The sequence below is a fragment of the Artibeus jamaicensis genome, unplaced genomic scaffold, assembly GCF_021234435.1.
Source record: "Artibeus jamaicensis isolate MK-2021 breed Jamaican fruit bat unplaced genomic scaffold, CSHL_Jam_final contig_786, whole genome shotgun sequence".
Classification (NCBI taxonomy): Eukaryota; Metazoa; Chordata; class Mammalia; order Chiroptera; family Phyllostomidae; genus Artibeus; species Artibeus jamaicensis.
In genome coordinates, this window is record NW_026521971.1 from 1,092,296 (window position 1) to 1,110,783 (window position 18,488).

Genomic DNA, 18,488 nt, shown 5'->3' on the forward strand with positions numbered 1-18,488 from the left:
CACAGAGTGGCACTTAACCTCTCGTACGTCTCCTGCTTGCGTCTCCTCCAAGTTCTTAGTTCATGGTCTTCATAACGACTGTAACTGTGCTGGGAGCAGTCACGTGGCCGTGTCACGGCACCCCCGTGCCCCTAACACAGCTGTTCCTTTGGTGAACCTCCAGTTCTTGGCCTTGTGCAGAAGACGAGTCAATATTTTTAGGGTAGCAAGAATTACCCAGATGTTGACAGTCTTTATATATAAAGTTCCCTGTGATGAATAAAGTGCTTCCAGGGAAGTCGGGGTGCCGCTGCCGACCGCAGCACGGAGCAGGCAGAGCTGGCGCTTCCTCCTGTTCCCCTCCTTGGCCCTCCCCTACTTCACACAGCTCACTGAGAGCGCGTGCGGGAAGGAGCGCGTTTCTCAGTTTTAAGTATCTAGTCGCACTTAGTGGCCAGGCTTTGGATTCATTAAGGACGCAGTGACAAGTGTAGGCAACACCTTGGCCCGTCTGGATCCTGTCCCTTCGACCTTCTCTGTCACCTTTTAGTGCTGACAGCCCTTTATTTTTCTTCACCTTCAGTTTCTCTTCTCTCACTGGATCTGCCTTATCAGAAACTAAGCATCACCAAGTCTGTCTTATCTTCAAGGGAAAAAACGTAATCTGACCTCATTTCCCTTCTCCCTCAGCTCCTGCCACCTGTCTTCACCCCGCCCGCCCGGGAGGCCAGGCTTTCTCCGGCTCCGTGTTTGCTCCCCCCAGTCCCGCACCCGGACACTCCCCAGCCCTCTGTGGTCCGCGCTCTTGCTGCCCCCGCCCTGCAGACACTGAGCTCACCACGCTGCTCGTGTCCTGTGTGTGGCATCCAGCAGACACGTGTCCAGCTGCGCTGCTGCTGTCCCTCATGACACACTCCAGAAGACACACCGGATTCTCTCCAGACTCCAGGGTGTTTCTTTGGGCCCCCTTCAATGGTTTTTGTCCTCCACCCAGCCTTACTGGGTCCTCCCTGCACTTCTAGGAAGTCCCCTGAACTCGCAGCTGTATCGTGCTGGTGGCTGGCAGCTTCTCATCCCCAGGATAACCTCTTCACTTGGATGTCTCAAGGATCCCTCACATTCAGTGTCTTAAACTGGGTCTCGTATCTTCCTGGAGCCTGGTCCTCTTCCGGGACTGTGGCCCAGCGAACTGTACACATGCCTCTCAGATCTGAAATCTGTGCCTCGCTCTGCTGTTTCCCTCAATTCCCAAATCCGGCCAACAAGCCATGCTGTTTGTTTCATCCCCCGAACACCTCTCAGATCTCCCCACTCCGTCCCATAGCTGCTGTCAGTCGAACCCAGTCTCCTTCCACCAGCATCCTAGTGAATTGCCGTCGGCCCCTCCGCCCAGCTTTCTGCCACCGGCTGCTGTGGAGTAGCCTTTAAAAGCTGCCGCACCACAGCCCTGCTTTGCGAGCTGTGCTCCCTCCGGCCTTCCGGACGGAGGGCTGAGAGCTCCCACCTTTGTACCTAAAAGTCTGGGTGAGACCAGAGGGCAGAAGAAACCTCCCGGTACGAAAGGGAAAGTGCGACTCCTGACTCAGAAGAGTTCAACTTTAAAGCTCTTTTCAGATTTATAAGTAAATTACCCAACATAGTCATTACGATGCAAGTCAAGTCTTCTCTTCTGTGCTTTGCTCTTCAGTGTGAGCAGTCTGTTTGAGTCAGTGTAGTCATCAGCTTTTGAACGTCCTCAGCACTGGGAATGTTTGTATGTTACTTGTGAGTGTGTCCCAGTACCCCTTTCACAAGCATGTCGGTTCACGATCATACCCGTCCGTGCTTTCAAACAGGTCAGGGTGGGCAGGGGCGGCCGGAGTGCGCCCAGGCGACTGTCCTCTGCGCGCATCTTCCTGCACTCAGTGGCCAGAGAAATGGCTTAACGTGGAGAAGTGAGCCGAGTGTAGCCTTCTGCGAAGCTCAGCACGCTCTTCTGGAGGCAGTGATGCTCGCGCGTGTTCCCAGGGCGAGGGGTGACCAGGCTCCCAGTGGCCTGGAAGTAGGTCTTACTCTTTGAAATACACCCTTGCCTGCTGGAGAAGGGTGTCAGGCTGAGCCAAGTGGTTGCGGTGCTCGGGAAGGCTTTGGGAAAGGTGCACCCTGGTCGTCGCCAGTGTGGGGTTCTGCAGCAGCAAGGCTCCAGGGCAGTGAGCATGAAGTTAGCACGTGACTGTTTGCTTTTGTGGCTTTGTAGAAAACCACATGCTAATCCCAGGAAGCTGTCACCTGGGTCAGTCTGGATCAGTTTTTAGGGTTTAGCAGGATCTTACCGACATTTCAGGAGATCCAGACCAAAAAATATTATGTTGAAAGGCAACCCAATCCAGCAAGTTCATACCTAATCTGCCTTAGCTTTGAGGCAGACTGCAATTTCAGGAGGATGCTGATGCAAGGAAAAGTGAGCAGGCTGAGTGAGCTGCTCAGAGCTCGGAGCCTGCAGGCCGGGCCCCGCCCGTCAGAGCCCGGCTCGCAGGCCCGGAGAGCGGGGGCTGCTGTCCCCAGTGGGCACGAGATGGGCGCGCACTCAAGCCCCAGTGCATCTTTCCTAGTAACAGTGGTTATTACTTTATTAGTATGATGAAGACCAAAGCGAGGCCAAATCATCTGTTTTAAGTTCCAAAGAACTTCTTATTTTGCTTCAGTCATTTTTTGTGCGTATATCCTCTTGGGGGTTTTATCATAAAAAGTAATTGTGGTCCAAGATTCAGGTAATTTTGTGTCCTGGGAAAATTCATTGTATTATTGAACAAAGTAATTCATCCAGTCACACATTTTTTGTTAATACGATTTTCTCAACACATTGTTCTCACGTTTTAGAAGCGGCGGCGGCGGATTGACCGAAGTATGATCGGGGAGCCGACCAATTTCGTACACACAGCTCACGTGGGGTCAGGAGACCTGTTCAGTGGGATGAACTCAGTAAGTGCCGATGGGACGTGCGGAGGAGGCCTTGGGCACAGGGACGCGAAACCTGCGTCCCACGCTGTGCGATGCTAGATGACTCCGTCCACATCGAATATACAGATCCATAATGTCAGCATCAAAGAGAATAAAGGGAAAAATGAAATAGTGACCTCCCATCTAATTTGCTGAGTTATGTGTGTGTTTCTGTCTTTGGTACTAATCTCGTCATAGGTGCCTTTCTCCTGAATACATACCTTAAGGGTTTTGAAAGTAAACTAGGAAGAATGAGAGTAAAAAACATCTCTTGGCTGTCTTTTGTAGATATATCAGTGAATTTTAGAATAGACTTGAGGTTTAATCAGCCGAAGTCTTTTATTCCTTAATTTTACTGAGGACAATGGAGTGCAGTCCAGTGGAAGTGTCGGAAAGGGCAGGGCCCTGGAACGAGCCATTAAGTCCCGAGGGCCTCTTTCCCCTGCGTCCTAAGTACCCAGGTGTTTGAACGTCCCCACAGCGTTTAGAACCCGAAGGTGAGGCGCCTTTATAAACAAGTTGTGGCCCACTGGACACACTCACTCCCTGGACAGCACTAACAGAAGGCTTAACAAGAGAACAGATTTTTAAAACAGGTCAGTGTCCTGGATAGGCAGACAACTTGGTCAGGTCAGTTACTGGTAAGCAAAGGAATGACATCTATGTCCTCTGTGGGAAACAGCCTGTTTGAAGTTTTGCAGGGAAAGTACTTTGTTTCACTCAGCTGCTGCTTGTGCAGCCGAGGGGCGTCAGGAGGCTGCGTGAGTGCAGAGCAGCGGCTTGGTGTCCGGGGTCAGCGCAGCCTGCGGGGACCAGGTGGGGCCCTGTGACTTGTTAGTTATTAGATGCTTCAGAGTCACCGTCCGTGGTCAGTTCTGATATCCTGTCAACAGATGTCTTTCTCACTTCAGGTTTTTTAAAACTTTAACTGTTTAGTTCATGGTGTTTATTTTTAAAACCTTACTTATACAGAGTTCAGAATTTCCCATCTGGCATTCCCTGCCCAGGGAGAGCGTCCCATCGCTGTGCGTAACTCTGTCGCTGGCCACCGGTGTCGGTGGAACTCGGTCTGTCCCGCCAAGGTGGACGCAGGGTCAGCGGGCCTGTGTGTGTGGGCGGGGGGGTTGCACCTGCAGTCTCTGCGCAGCACCTGTCTGCCGAGGTGGGATTTTTATGCTGTTCAGAACTAAAAAAGCTTTTTGTAGTCATTGCTTGTATTAGTTGTTTTACTAGGTGGTTGCCGCCTCTAAAGCCGCAGTTCCCCCCCCAACCCCCACTCAGTTCTGGTTAGGCTGGGTTTTGTGAAATCTGTCTCCTGCACTCTCATTGATGGTTCTAAGCTGCAGAAGGCTGATCGGGTGAGAACACTCTCTTCTCCTGTGCAGTGATAGTGCAAATAAGACAGACCCACAGACGTGCTGTGTGTCCAAGGGAATATTTAAGAGCTGAGCAGCTGGACTTAGGACCAGGCTGAGGGTGCCTGTGACGCAGCCACACAGGTTGCCAGGCGGTCGGATGACTTGTAGTTTCTCCCCGAGTACACCTTTGTTCCCAAAGCTGCCTTTCGTGCTCACTCCTCGCTAGAAGGGTCTGTGCCCCTTTTTACAATGGAGCCCTAGAGTGTGTTTGAATACTGTGTCCCCAGAGACACCCTGATACATCCAACCCACATGCTTCTGTTTGAAATTAAACTGACTTTGGAGGGAAAAAGTGTACATGGCATCAGGTAAAAATGTCGAGATTGTTTTACGTAGACCCGTGACGTCTGGGACAGCTGACTGGCGGAAGGGGCTCTGACTCCTCGCTGCGCTGCCCTCCTCTGCTTCCAGACTGCACGTGACTGGTGCGGCGAGGCTGCAGTGGTGAGGACGCACTGAGAGCGCGCCACAGTCTGCAGACGGCTTTGTGCCTTGGCTTCAGCAAAGAAAGTGTCCATGTATCTCACAGTCTGTCAGAACACAGCCCAGTAATGTAGTGCAGAGAGATGAGCATGTTAACCGTGGTACCGCCAAGAAGTCTGGACCCAGAGAGGGTAGAGCGCACCACTGTGTGAATCCAGGACGAGTCTTCGGATTCTTAGACTCCCCTAGTTTGTCAGACTGTATCAAGTATTCACGTGTGTAAATATTACTGCATTAGACGTATACTTACTTTTGTTTTTTGATTGTGTTAATAAGTAACCAAGGTGATGGTATATGTGAGGTATATGTAAATTAAGATACTTAAGGTTGAGGCACTAGAGCTGAGTTGATTCATACTTTTGACTTATTTTGAAACGTTACTAAGGGCCTTCTGAATCACCAACATGGTTTTTTAATATCTGGGAAGCAGAGAAGGTGGGGAGTGTGGCAAAACATTTTCATTACTAGCTTCGGTATTTGCTGTCATACTTAATGAAGTCTTTTATTCTAAAATTTTATGTCTTTAAAAATCTACTTTTATAGATTATTTTCCTATAAAGTACCCTTCTTAAAAATGTAGCCAAAATATGGAGACAAGAATTGGTTAGTTGCATTGGCCTTTAATTCCTCACTTTGTCTTGTTTCAGGTCAGCTCCATTCAGAACCAGATGCAGTCCAAGGGGGGCTACGGGGGCGGCATGTCTGCCGGCGTGCAGATGCAGCTGGTGGACACGAAGGCGGGATAGCCCCTCCAGTGAGTACCGCCGGGCAGCACGGCCGGCCGGCCCTTGAACGTGGGTTTGGACCGCACAGGTCCTTGTACACGGATATTTGTCTGTAAACACTGTAAATGTATTTTCGTTAAGAACAAATTCCTTTTCTCTGGCTAACTTTATTGTGAGAATGCCGTCTATAACAGTACGTACACGAACTACAGGTCGGTCAACTGCTAAGGCTCCTGGTCGGCAGTGGGCTGTCAGCAGTGCAGTTTGAGGGAGTCAGAGGGTGGGGGGTACAGTACCCCACCCCCAATTTTGTTCAAGGGTCAACTATATTTTGTTTTTTTAAAAAAAGGTGAACACACGGCAGAAGTATTTTTATTCGGCCAAATGTTTCAGGTGATGGTCACTGGCCCCGCTGCAGGCTGAGGGTTAGTTAGTTCTGGGCGGTTCCTTCCCGTACGAAGAACTTGAAACGCACCGGGACGCCTGCTGGGGGGAGGCTTGGACTGAGATTCCGGGGACGAGTTTCTCATTTTGTGTCCTCTGAATAGGGGTAATTATTATTTCTAGTGTCGGTACTGCATAGATCCTATGTGTAGTGAAATAACTTTATATTTAACATCCTGCTATTGATAAACCTTTCATAATCAGCTTTTAAAAAGTATGAACCCTTAAAGTGTAAAATAATTTGGATTCTTCTTTTGGTTTTGTAGGTCATTGTGAAGTTGTTTCCTTTTTCCATTTTGTTTAAATTCTTTTTTTTTGTCGTGATTTTCTTTTCAAATACAAAAAAAGAAGTGACATGGTGTCGTGTCCCTCCCGTTGTGATTGCTCCAGCGAGACATCACGGCTGCGCCGGAGCGGCCACCGCCAGTGTCCCCTGCCTCCCCTTCGGTGGCCCTGCGCACCCTTGGACTCATGGACATAGTTCTTTACATCGTGGCTTCAATTTTTATCAACATGGGTCTGACCTTTAGCATGATCTTTGTGTGAATGCTAGCACTATTTTGCATTTTCTTTTTAAGTATCTCTTTCCACCTCCCTTATGATTTTATTGGTAAGCAAGGACCTGCTATTAGCTGTAATTTGTCACCTTTATGTATATTTTGGACGGTGTGAGATCCACAAGGATCATTTTTGTTCATTGAAACTTCGGCAGAGACGTCTGCATGCTTTCTGAGGTGGCCGCGTGCGGGGGGCCCCCATAGCCAGGCCACGCCCGTGCACACAGAAGGTGACGTGCCGCTCCTTAGGAAGGACTGTGCAGTTAGAATTATAGTAAAAGGAGAGCTTGCATTCACGAGGCCTGCCTTCTGTTGTAAATGTTCACTCTATTTATTTTGCGAGCGAGGACCCAGGAGCGGAGCAGCTCTGGGCGCTCTGTCTCCCTGTGCGCTCAGTCTGTCCCCGGTGTCTTGACTGTGTGTCAGTGTCATGGTACCCGGTAGCCAGGTTGTTGACCTTCCCACCCTCCGCATATTGGGAGCAGCCCACTGACCGGAGTTGTTGCCCCTGAGAACAGTGGCTGTGGAATAGGTGAGAAAAACCTTGGCTTTGGTTCCAAAATCTGTTTATTCTTCCACCAGTCGGTGGTTTGCATTCGTGTTGACATGTAAAATCCCGTGTCCACGTCAGCCCCAGGTAACTACACGTGGTCGGGTTAACAGTCCATGAAGCAGATGGGGCCTCTTTGAAAACTCAGTGCTAAGGAGTTAGAAGAATGATCACTTTCAATTACCTTTAAAAAAACTCCTTCCCCTCGGTCCCAGGTTCTGTGAAAAGGCAACTTGTGAGCACAGACAGGGTCTGTGCAGGCAAATCGCTGCTCCCGGTTCTCCGGCCCTCGGCCCTTGTGCCCCTGCACGCGTGAGCCTCCCCCAGGGAGAGAATCTGTCAAGGAAGAACATTTATGCTTAGTAGTAGAAATAGGCATTTTGCAGCTTAATAACTTCTAAACTTTAATTCTCCGGTGTCATTAATTTGCTGAGTGGGCGCTGCGTTCTGGAATTCGCTGGAGAGCAAGTCTGCACCACCTGCTCCCCAGCCTCCTGGCCGGACGCTGCTGTGTGCCGGCTCCTTAACTGATGGGCTGGAGTTTCTTGACATTGTCAGCACTGGTGCCATTTAGTCTACTTTGACTTTAAAAATTAGTAGTTTTTATACTTGTCATATAACTCCTGGGACAACCACACAGGGAGCCATGGTCCCTTTCATGATTTGTGTTTCCCAGTCGCTCTTTTTTTTGCTTCTCCGAGGACCAAATGCCTGGCCTGCATTGGAGCTGTGTCTCCGCAGGCTGCGCTGTGCAGCCACACTGTGTGCAAGGGCCCAGGGTAAGGAAGGTGCCAGTAAGTTCAAGAAGAAAATTACCAAAAATTCTAACCTTGGACACAGATCTTTCAGGAAGGCTTGACGACGTGAGAGTGTGGAGGAGACCGCTTTCCCACACGCACAGTGGGGCTGCGAGTCTCGGGTAGTCATGTGGTCCCCATGGCAATGCCTCTTGTCTTAAAATGAAGCTAATTAAATAAATAGGGTAGACTGTTAATAGTGTATTGAAGTAGATGCTAATAACAACTGTTAAACAAGGGGAACTGAATGGAGGTTTACCAACGACACGGAGTCTGTTATCAGTGACCTGCGTTCTGACCACAGGTGGTCCCGGCACGAGCGCGTGGAATGGCGGCTCTGGCCCTGGGTCAGCATTTCCAGTGCAGCGTCACCCGTGGGCCTGTAAAGATATGAGAGTATATTAGCTTTCATTTTGTTATTAAATTATAGCAGCTTCATTTCAGAGCAAGTTTGCCTTGATGTTGTTTAAAATGACCTGCTCAGCACCCAAAAGATAAAATTGACATATTTTTATAATATAAGCATACTTTTTTTTTTGTACATTGTGTTCATTCTTGAATAAAATGAGTTCAGTGTTGGCTTGTAGATATTAAAAAGAAAGTATTGATTCAATAAATGTTTTCTTTTGATCCTGGTTTGGCTTTTCTTTCAAGGAATTATGTATCAGAATTCACTGAGAGCACTTTTTTAGCGTTCTTATATTTTCTGTTAATAGTAAGGCCATGCAGAAATAATTTATCGTTTTTCCCTTGACAATTTAAATTTCTAAACTTGTAAATCTTTAACTTATTAACACATGCCTAGTCAAAATGAGCCTTAAATATTTGGAAATAGGACTTTTTACTGAAACATCCCTTTTCTCCAAATTTTCATTGTTAAACTTGTCTACGATGTTGCTAGACAAAGGAATCAATCAGATACCTAGTCAGTTTTCCATGCTGAGGCCTTTTGTCCTCACAGTATATGTAGAATTTAAGTTAGTTTTCCATGCTGAGGCCTTTTGTCCTCACAGTATATGTAGAATTTAAGTTAAAGTTGAGAATTCTTAGCCATACTCTCCACATTTCAAGTGTTTAATAGCCTCACGGAGCTCCTGGCTCCCACCTGAGACAGCTGTGGCACGTGTCTGTCACCACAGGAGGTCTGGGCAGGTTCACGTTCGTCCCTGAAAGAGTTTAGGACAGTGCTTCTCCGTCCCCAGGGGAGCATTTGGTGTGGAGACACTGTGGGCCCTCACAGCTGGAGGCAGGTGTGGGAACTGGGGGGCCTGTCCAGCCCTGCAGCCACGGTTTTCAAGGAAAGATCTACTTGCTCCCCAAATATGTCCTGTTAGACTGGCAGGTGGGGTCTCGTCTGCGTCATGAGAACTGCTGTACAATATTCTAAAAGAGAAAAATGGATGAGAAAAATATTGGGAAAGAGTATTTCAAAGAGTGTTGGTAATTTTAGTCCTCCATCGTGGCCCAAAGACTTGAAGAGGAAATTGGGTTAAGATGAAGTTTCTTGTAAGGTGGCAAAACACTGACAAAAAGTACCTGAAGAAACTCATGTTTACGTGTCACGAACTCGATTCTGGGCACGTTTTCCGAGGACAATGTGGACGAAAGGGCTCGTCAGACAAGCATGAAAAGTAGGACCAATCTAGAGCATCAGCCTAGAATTCGCAAAAACCTACAAAGCATATAAACAAGAAGGAAATTATATCCTCTCGTTAAAATAGGCTTTTAGCAGACTTCAGTTTATTGTCTCCATTCAGAATGCTCCAGCAAGAGATGAACTTAAACTATTAAATGACTCATGTTAATCCAACTTTTTATACTTTGGCACCTTAACTTTTAGTTTTCATGATGTTTCCAAGACTGTGCAGTTTTGTTTTTTAAGTGCTTTCTATCGGATACATACAACCCCTTTCATCTTGACTCGCGTCCTCTTAATCTCATCGTCTCGAAGTTTTCTATCCGGCCTGCCTTTGATGCCTAGGAAAACAATCATTTTATTAGGAAAAGTTACTTCCTGACTAGGATTCGCACCTTTGACCTGGGCCCTCACAGCAGTTGCTGAGGGTGGCGGGCGGCCTGGATGGAAGATGGGACGATTTCAGAGCAGGAGTCACGTCCGACTTGCCCCCATTTCCTCTCATAAATCCAAGCTCCAGCATTCCCGAGGGCTGTGACGGGGCCCTGAGTCTCACATGCTCACTGGCTCAGGCACGAGCCGCACTGACAGCCTGCCTTGGGGCCAGACGGGGTTGCTAGAGAGAGGGGAAGGGAGGAGAAAGAGCGGGAGAGAAACATCAGTGTGTGGTTGCCTTTCATGTGTCCCCTATGGGGACCTGGTCTGCAACCCAGGCGTGTGCCCTGACTAGGAATTGAACCCGCAACTCTGCTTCACAGGCCCGTGCTCAATCCACTGAGCTACATCAGCCAGGGCACCCTTTTCTTAAAACTCTTGATTTCATCCATCTATAAACATATCCAGCCTTTCTGTGCCCGTGCCTTTCAGATGGCTGGACCTAATCCTTCACTTCCGCCCTGGTTCTGTGCCAAGAGCCCCCCACGGGCCTGTCTGCTGCAGCAGGGGTGGGTGGCGGGGTCCCCTCCTGAGGGTTCCCTGGTTTCTCAGCAGCAGCAGCGACAGTGAGGTCCAGAATATTACAGAGCACTCCCCTCAAACTAGTGAGAGAACATGATCTTGAACTAGTATTCTGTCTACAGCCAAACTCAAGTGAGATGGCAGGTGATGATCAGACTTGCTACCTGGAAGTACTTCAGAGTACACTGCAAGAAAGAAATCTACCTAAAATGAGAAGATTTTAAGGAAATTGGTTGCAAGAAGCATAGTTAAAGGGGTACCATTGAACAGCTGAAAGATCTTTGCATCCCCCAAATTTTTACCCAGCACTGTGCCCACTGGGGATATAGCAGTAAACAAAATTCCTGTATCTGTGGAGCTTTCGACCTAGTGGTGTGGGTGCGAGACAGTGAGCCAGCCCAGAAAGTAACTGGGAGGGGAGATCAGCAGTGCTGGGCACGCTGGGGTCGTGGGGGAGGAGTGACGGCCGAGGCTATGACATGGTTGTGAGTGACCAACGGGTGTGCCCCGGGCCCCTAGAACAGGGTCAGCTAGGCAAGTAAATAATGTTTTCTGAATGAAATCTAGTAAAGTAGAAAATTGTCATGTACGAGGCAGTTTTAGTGACAATTATTTAAGAGCTGATAACATTTTGGTTGTACAGTGAATTATAGGTACATAATTACAATATTCCAGCCTTAAAAAAAGCATGAAAGAATTATAGTCACAGAACAACATAAATTTGAGAAATGGTGACACAAGACAGTGCAGCAGAAAAGAAATGGCGGAGTGTGAGTGCTAATTTCTACCCAAACTGGGAGTTCACAAAGTGCTGTCCGTGCAGGCACGTGTTGAAAATGGTCCTTTGCCCCTGGCCAGGGAGCGGAGTTGATCGGAGCACTGCCCTGATGCGCCGAGGCAACAGGTTCAATCCCCAGTCAAGGCACATACAAGAATCAACCAGTGAATATATCATGAGTGGAACAACAAATTGCACGTTCTCTCTCTCTCTCTCTCTCTCTCTCTCTCGAATAATAAAAAATTAAAACTGATCTTTTAAAGTTGTGAGAATAATGGAAGTGTAAAAATTTAACCATAACTGTTCTGAAGAAAAGACAAGTCTATTATAAGCTTCATCTTTTATGGTATAAAATCATTTGTAAATCGAGGAATGAGAAAGTAAATCGACCTTTTTTAAAATTAAGGAGGTAACCCTCAGTGAATTCAAAATGCAAATAACTCCAAGTATTTACCGTTAGCACACAGGTGGCAGACACAAGGCCCACGGGCCAATCCGGCCTCTGCCTTCTTTCATCCGCCCGGCTCCTTGTTTCCACCCGGCAGCAGCGCCGAGCTCCTTGTCCCTAGTTAAGGAGCAGTGACATCTGTACAGTCCCAACATTGCATTCGGCCCTTCGAAGGCAACCTCGAGGCTGACGGCCCTGCCTCGGCAGTGGGAGGGAGTGAGCGGTGGACGAGGGACTTTCCACATGATGCCCGTCTGTCCGGTTTGGATTCCAGTTTCTTTGTAACACGGTTAATTTCATAGCAGTGATCTAAAACAAAACATCTTAAACAAGAAATACTAGGCAATAGCAAGAGAGCGCAGTAAGGAACTCCAGGCCCTTGTTTCCCCACAGAAACACTCAGTAAACCAAAAAGCTTCGAGAGAACTCTAGCAGCTAGTTAAGAAGCTGCATGAACCAAGCGAATGCAATAAAGAAAGAGCCACCCTCATGGGCAGGTGGAGAGGTCAGTGCTGCTGTCTCCGGGCAGGGATGTGGACGGTGGCGTGACGTGGAAGCAGGTGGAAGGCTGCTGAAGACGCGAGTGGGTGTGTGTCTGCGTTGTAGCTGGTCTGCGGGCCCGTAGGTGTCTCGGGGTAGACTACAGGCGGAGGAAGGCAACAGAAACTCATTCTGAGAACAAGCAGGAATGAGACTCTACATAAATACAAACATTTAACAGCAGCCCTGAGAGGCCTTTCAGTCAGGTTGATGGGTGAAGGGCCCCTGTGTGAAGCCACTCAGTCCTAAGATTGGGAGAGGCACAGTTTCAAATACCTAAATCCCAGCAAAAGATCACAAGACATACACAGAAACAAACCACGGCCCATTCAAAGGCACAAACTAAGTCGTCAGAAACCAAGCTTAACAAAATACACCTCTGACTTGAGAAAGAATTTTTTTTTTTTAAATTTTATTTAGTTACTTTTCAAGTACATTTTTTTTCTCTTCCCCCCCCCCCCGCCCTGAGAAAGAATTTAAAACTCTTAAATATGCTCAGTGAGCTAAATGAGAACATGGGCAGATGATTAAACAAAATCTAGGAGAATGATTTTCTAAAACAAAACACTGAAAGTCCTAGCCAGTTCAGCTAGTCAAGAAAAAAAAAAGGCATCCAAATGGAAAACCACGACCCGATTTAGGGGAAGCCCCGGAGGTGAGCCACCCCCCACGGCTGGAATGAACAAACCCCGCAGAGCTGCAGGGCACGGAGTCAACACGAACACCAGAGGTTTCTGCACACAAGCAGCGAGCAACCTGGAAAATGCAGAAAACAATTCCATTTATAACGGCATCTAAAAGAATACAATACTTAGGAATAAATTTGAGGCAAAAGACTCGTCCACTGAAAACCGTAAATTAGTGAAAGAAATTAAGGACAAATAAATTGAAAGACACTGTGTGTTCATGAACTAGAAGATTTAAGATTAAGATAGCAGTACCATCCGATCCACAGAGTTGATGGAATTGCTACCAAAATCCCAGGGGCTTTATTTATTTATTCCAGGTATAGAAAAATACATCCTTATCATTCATGTGGAGTCTCAAGGGACACTGAAGAGCCAAAATAATCTTGAAAAAGAACAATGTTGTAGGTACCATACTTGATTTCAAAACATGATGATCTACAGTAATTAGTGTGGTACCAGCACAAAAGACAGACCAAACAATGGAATAGAACAGAGAACCCAGAAACGCCAGAAATAAACTGTGTAGGGTCAGTGATTTTCAGCAAGGATGCCAAGAGCGCTCAGTGACACAAAGCTGCTCCTTTCAAAAAATGGCGCTGGGATGTTGATGTGTCCACATGTGAAACAGTTAGAAGTGGGTCATGTCTTAGTCTGTTCCAGCTGCTAGAACAAAACCATTCCACACCTGCTTATAAACAGCAGAACTCTACTTCTTAACAGTTCTGGAGACTAAACAGTCCAAGGTCAAGGTGCCAGCGTGGCTGCCTCCTACGTGGTATGGCCTTGCTGCGCCCCGCACGGTGAGAGGCGAGGGGTGTCTCCGAAGCCCCCCTTACAGCACCGGTCCCACTCACGTCCCGAGGCCCCGCCCACACAAACCAGTCCATGGGGCATTCCACGCACCCACCTGGGGGTGAGCACTCGGAGACCCTGCACGCCTTACCTGACACAAACCTACGCAACATACACAAACACTGAATGGAGCAGACGTCAACGTAAGACCTAAAACTATGAAACTCTCAGAAGAAACACTGGGGAGATGCTTCATGCCAGTGGATTTGACGCTGGTTTTTGGACCTGACAGCACAAGCACAGGCACCAGGAGAAAAAGAGTAGCCAAACCGGACCCCATGGAACTAAACACGGCGTCGAAGGACAAAACGGTGCGAGACGGCAGCCCACAGGGCCGGAGGGCGGACCTGCAAACCACGCCCCTGGTCAGGGCTTGTACCCAGTACGCAGAAAGACTTCCTACAACTCAACAAGAAAGCCACCCAATCAAAACATGGGCAAAGGACGACAACAGACATTTCAACAAAGATGACACACAAGTGGCCAATAAGCACTAACCACGAAGGAGGTGCACATGAAAACTAATGAGATGTCGCCTCACATCCGTTAAGGTGGCTACTATTAAAAAGAAAAATCAAGTGTTGGCGAGGATGCGGAGAATTCTGAACTCTTTGCACGGTTGGTAGGAATTTAAAAATGGTGCACCTGCCATGGAAAACATGGAGGTTCCTCAAAAAATTTTAAAAACCCCACCAGCTTGTGACCCAGCAATCCCACATCCGATGTGTCTCCCAAAGGGCCGAGAGCAGCAGACACATCTGCACACCCGTGTTCACTGCAGCACTGTTCACAACGGCCAAGAGACACAAGCAACCCGAGAGCCCATCAGGAGCTGGATGGAAAAGTAAAACGTGCTGTACGACAGAATACTAGCCTGCCTTTAAAAATGAAATTCTGACACATGCCACAAAACAGATGACCCTTAGGGACAGACATTACGACAAGTGAAACAAGCCAGTTACAAAAAGCCAAATACTGTGTGATTCGCTTTATGATGCCCTTATATATTTAAAGTAGCCAAATTCATAGAGACAAAGTCAACGACAGGCCAGATGAACTCATCCGAAGGCAGTGGCAGAGAGGGAAAGTAGCGAAGGGAAGCACCAAGAAAGGTGACATTCACAGTCTGCCCAAGCGTGCACTGCCTCAGACTGGACCTGGGCACCAGCCGAGAAATGTCGACCCCCCGCCGCCTCCTCTGCTCTGGAATCCTCATCTAAGTGCCTACTGGGAGGAACTGTAATCGGGACAACCGGGGCCCAACACTGGGGGCAGAAATGATGCCTTCAGGATTCAGACCTTGTTAGAAAGCACACAGGAATGTGACCGGCCTTGGAAGCAGAAACCCAAGAGGCCTGAGCTCAGGCTGTTACACACACGACAGCCCAGCCCCCCGAGATGGAGGTGTGCTCACTCCTCTGGCCCCTGCACAGGCTGGCAGCACTGGTGCGGTGACAGGATGCTGTACTTGAGCATCCCCACCGGGCCAGGCGTGTGGCAGGGACTTAAGGGAAAGCGAATCCTGAGACACGTGGGAAAACCAGGTGGCATTTTCAACAGGAGCCTCGGGCATCACACGTGGCAGGAGACGGGTCCCGACGCAGCCTTCCCAGGGAGGAGCACCACACCGGGAGCAACGTGGACGCGGGGCTTTCCCGGCAGGGTGGCACCGAGCGAGGGGAGAACCCAGGCAGCCCCAGCCAGTCATTCGGGAAACCAGCCCGAGCAAGCCCCCTGCGCTGCGGGGACTGAGCAAACCCAGGGGTGTTCCTGACCTGGATTTTCCGAGGCGGACAGCTCTGTTCTTCCCTGGTGTCGCTGCCTCCGTCCTGTGCTCGGAGGTGAGCTCCGTGGACTTTCTCCGTGTCAGTGCTCTCTGGCAGCTCTCAGATACAACGCACGACAGACAACAGGCAGAGGTTCCTGTCTAGTTCAAGGCCACTCGCCAGCAGGTTCCTCAGACACTTGGTACATCATAAAATTAAAGCTTTGCAAGCACTAGTGAGAGGAAAACGGAAGCACAGGCTCCTGCTGAAATGGGGTAAAAACAGTAACAAATTGATCCTGAATTCTTTTTTTTCTTTCTGGTCTTAAGAAATAAACACAAGTAGAACTTCTGGTAAAGTGTCAATTATTGGTTCATTCATTAGACATTTTAGTTGCAGACAGTCAAGGCACCTCAGAGGCCCGGCCTGGTGGGTGGCAGTGGGAAGGGCAGCTCAGTGGTGTCCAGCTGGGGCTGCATGGGGGGGTTGGGGGGTGAGGACACTGTTGGCACATGCCGGTCATGCCCAGGCCTGGGCTTCGCTCATCTCCCAGTTTCACAGGTGCCCAGGCAGACTCCCTGCTCAGGGTCCAGAGGCTGGTAACTGGGCCTCTTTGTCTGGGAGTGTGAGAGAAACGTCCTGGGTCACATGAGGTCAGACCCTGACCTGAATGCTAGGAATTCCAGGCAAGGCCTCAGTGCTCATGTGTCGGGGGCCGGGGGCAGGTGACTGTGACCCACAGTCCCACCTGGACCCTGCGGGTTGGGAAGGAATAGCTGCTGTAGAAAAGGGAATGGGGGGTGGTGGTTATCACAACACAAGGGAGGGCAGGCGAGCTTGTGGGTGGAATGCAGAGCTGGAGAAGAACCGGGCGCAGGCCGTGTTGGCCAGCCGCCTGCCAGTGCTCCTCCCGCAGGAGGCCGGCCCCCCAGATGTGGAGACAGCGGGCAGCACGGAGCCAGGGGTGCAGGGGACACACCTGCTCTGAAGCCTCACACTTCCTGCCCGGGTGGAGCCTGGGCCCAGCACTGTGGTCCAAGCCCCCAAGACCTGGGAGGACACTCTGCTCTTCAAACCCAAAGGTGTAGGCAGGGTGAACCAACGCAAAGCACTTCTCCAAGTATCGAGTAAAAAATACGGAAAAGAAAAGCGGCAGTAGCCCAGAGTCCTAGAACAACCTAGCAGCAGGACCAACACCAGGGTCCAGACCTGGACCCTGTGGGTGGGTCGGGGTTGGGGTGCGGGGGAGCCTCAGGAGGTCGGAGGTCAGAGGCCAGAGAGGATGGTCAGGATTCTGCTTCCAGCAGGGTGTCCACACAGGATCCCGACTGCTGCCCCTCGGGACCTGTCCCTGCTCACGCTTCCTGCCACAGAGAGCTCTGTGGCTCTGCTCACGCTGCCTCTCAAAGGGCACCATGAGCTCAGCTAGGGTTTAAATGTCTAACCTTTGATGAGAGAAAACTAACTACTCTTCACAGCTTGTTAGCACCTCGGCCTGATGAAGCGCTCGACAGGCTGGGTGAACACCCGAGGTCAGGTTACCCGCGAAGCTTTGCCCCTGGCGCAGCCCCAGAGTGGACTAGCAGTTCACTGTCCCCAGGGCACTGCCGGGGGACACACGGGGCAGGTCTGGAGTTGGGTTTTTCCCTGGGCGTGTGCAGTGGCCCTGAGCGGGCATCTGGCCTCACGAGCTGAACCCTCCCCCGCTGCCTGCTGGTTTTCCGTCCGCCCCTCCGGCGGCAGCTCACCACAAACATTTGCTCACCTTCCTGGAGTGGTTTTTGGCATTAGAAAAATTGTAAATACACAAACACAAGTTTACTGACTCAACCATTTTTAAGTGTGCATTACTTCATACGTGTACATCACTGTGCAGCCAACCCCCAGGCCCTTTTCATCTGTCCTGCTCCTGCGTATTTCACCTGGCTGGGCTGCTCTCAAGGTTCACCACGTTGTAGGCAACGTCGGAATCTCTCTCCCCGTTAGGGCGAACGGTTTCCATTTACGTCCATGCCCCGGTCCACGCACCTGGGTGTCTGCGGACGGCACTGGGGCCGCTGCCACCACAATGCGACCGGCGCCGCGGCGGACGTGGGCGCACACGCGGTCTCCGTGAGGCTCTGCTCCCGGCTCCCGTGGGGACACCCCCAGACGGGTCCGCCGGGTCGGCACCGCTGGTTTTCCGAGGACCCCCCACCCACACTGTCCTCCCCGGCGGCTGCACCACACCACCCCTGCACCCTGCCCGACGCTTTCTCCTATTGTTTTGATAGTGGGCACCTTACTGGATGTGAGGTGGTATCTCATTGTGGTTTTGGTTTGCATGTCCCTCAGGCTTAATGATGCGGAGCGACTTTTTATGTGCTCACTGGCCATCTCTATGTCTTGAGGAAATGTCTATTCATGTTTTTTGGCCACTTTTTAAATTGTTGATTTTTGTCATTTTATAACTTAAAATAAGTTTTTTGCAATATATTTGTAGTATTCTATTATATATATTTCAAGTATGAACATACAAATATACGCTCGGCTCTCCTAACAAGAGAACAGACTGTTTGGAGGCCCTCTTGATGGCAACATTGTCCTCATAAGCAAATTCGGAAACTGCAACTGCAGAGGGTGTGTCTTGTCTCGCAGACGCGGCGTCTGCTCAGCGCCACCCCTTCTGAAATGCTGCAGTGCGGCCTGGCGCTGCCCCGGGCACCTTGCCGCTCAGTCTCCAGGTTCCTTCCCGCCCCGGCAGTCGTCCCCACACTGTCCTGCTGGTCGTCCCCTCACGTTCTGGATCTGGGCTCCTGGTGAGCTTTAAACTCGGACAACAAGGAAGCTGAGTCCCGTCGACAAGCCCAGAGTGGAACTCTAGTGCACTTTCGCAGTTTCAGATTTTGGA

General features: G+C 49.7%; 1 protein-coding gene across 4 annotated transcripts in view; it reads left to right on the forward strand.

The window, feature by feature from the left end:
* The window catches only part of CDC42SE2 (CDC42 small effector 2), an 87,172-nt gene extending 78,610 nt beyond the window's left edge, over window positions 1-8,562 (forward strand). For 3 of the 4 annotated variants that reach the window (XM_037129854.2, XM_037129857.2, XM_037129858.2), the window contains 3 exons: window positions 2,839-2,940; window positions 5,507-5,613; window positions 6,295-8,562. In XM_037129854.2, coding sequence (XP_036985749.1) covers window positions 2,839-2,940; window positions 5,507-5,605 — 201 coding nt within the window. In that variant the 3' untranslated portion in view covers window positions 5,606-5,613; window positions 6,295-8,562. The remainder of the gene's footprint in view (window positions 1-2,838; window positions 2,941-5,506; window positions 5,614-6,294) is intronic. The other variant, XM_037129856.2, reaches the window with a different exon arrangement.
* The last annotated feature ends 9,926 nt before the right edge of the window (window positions 8,563-18,488 follow it).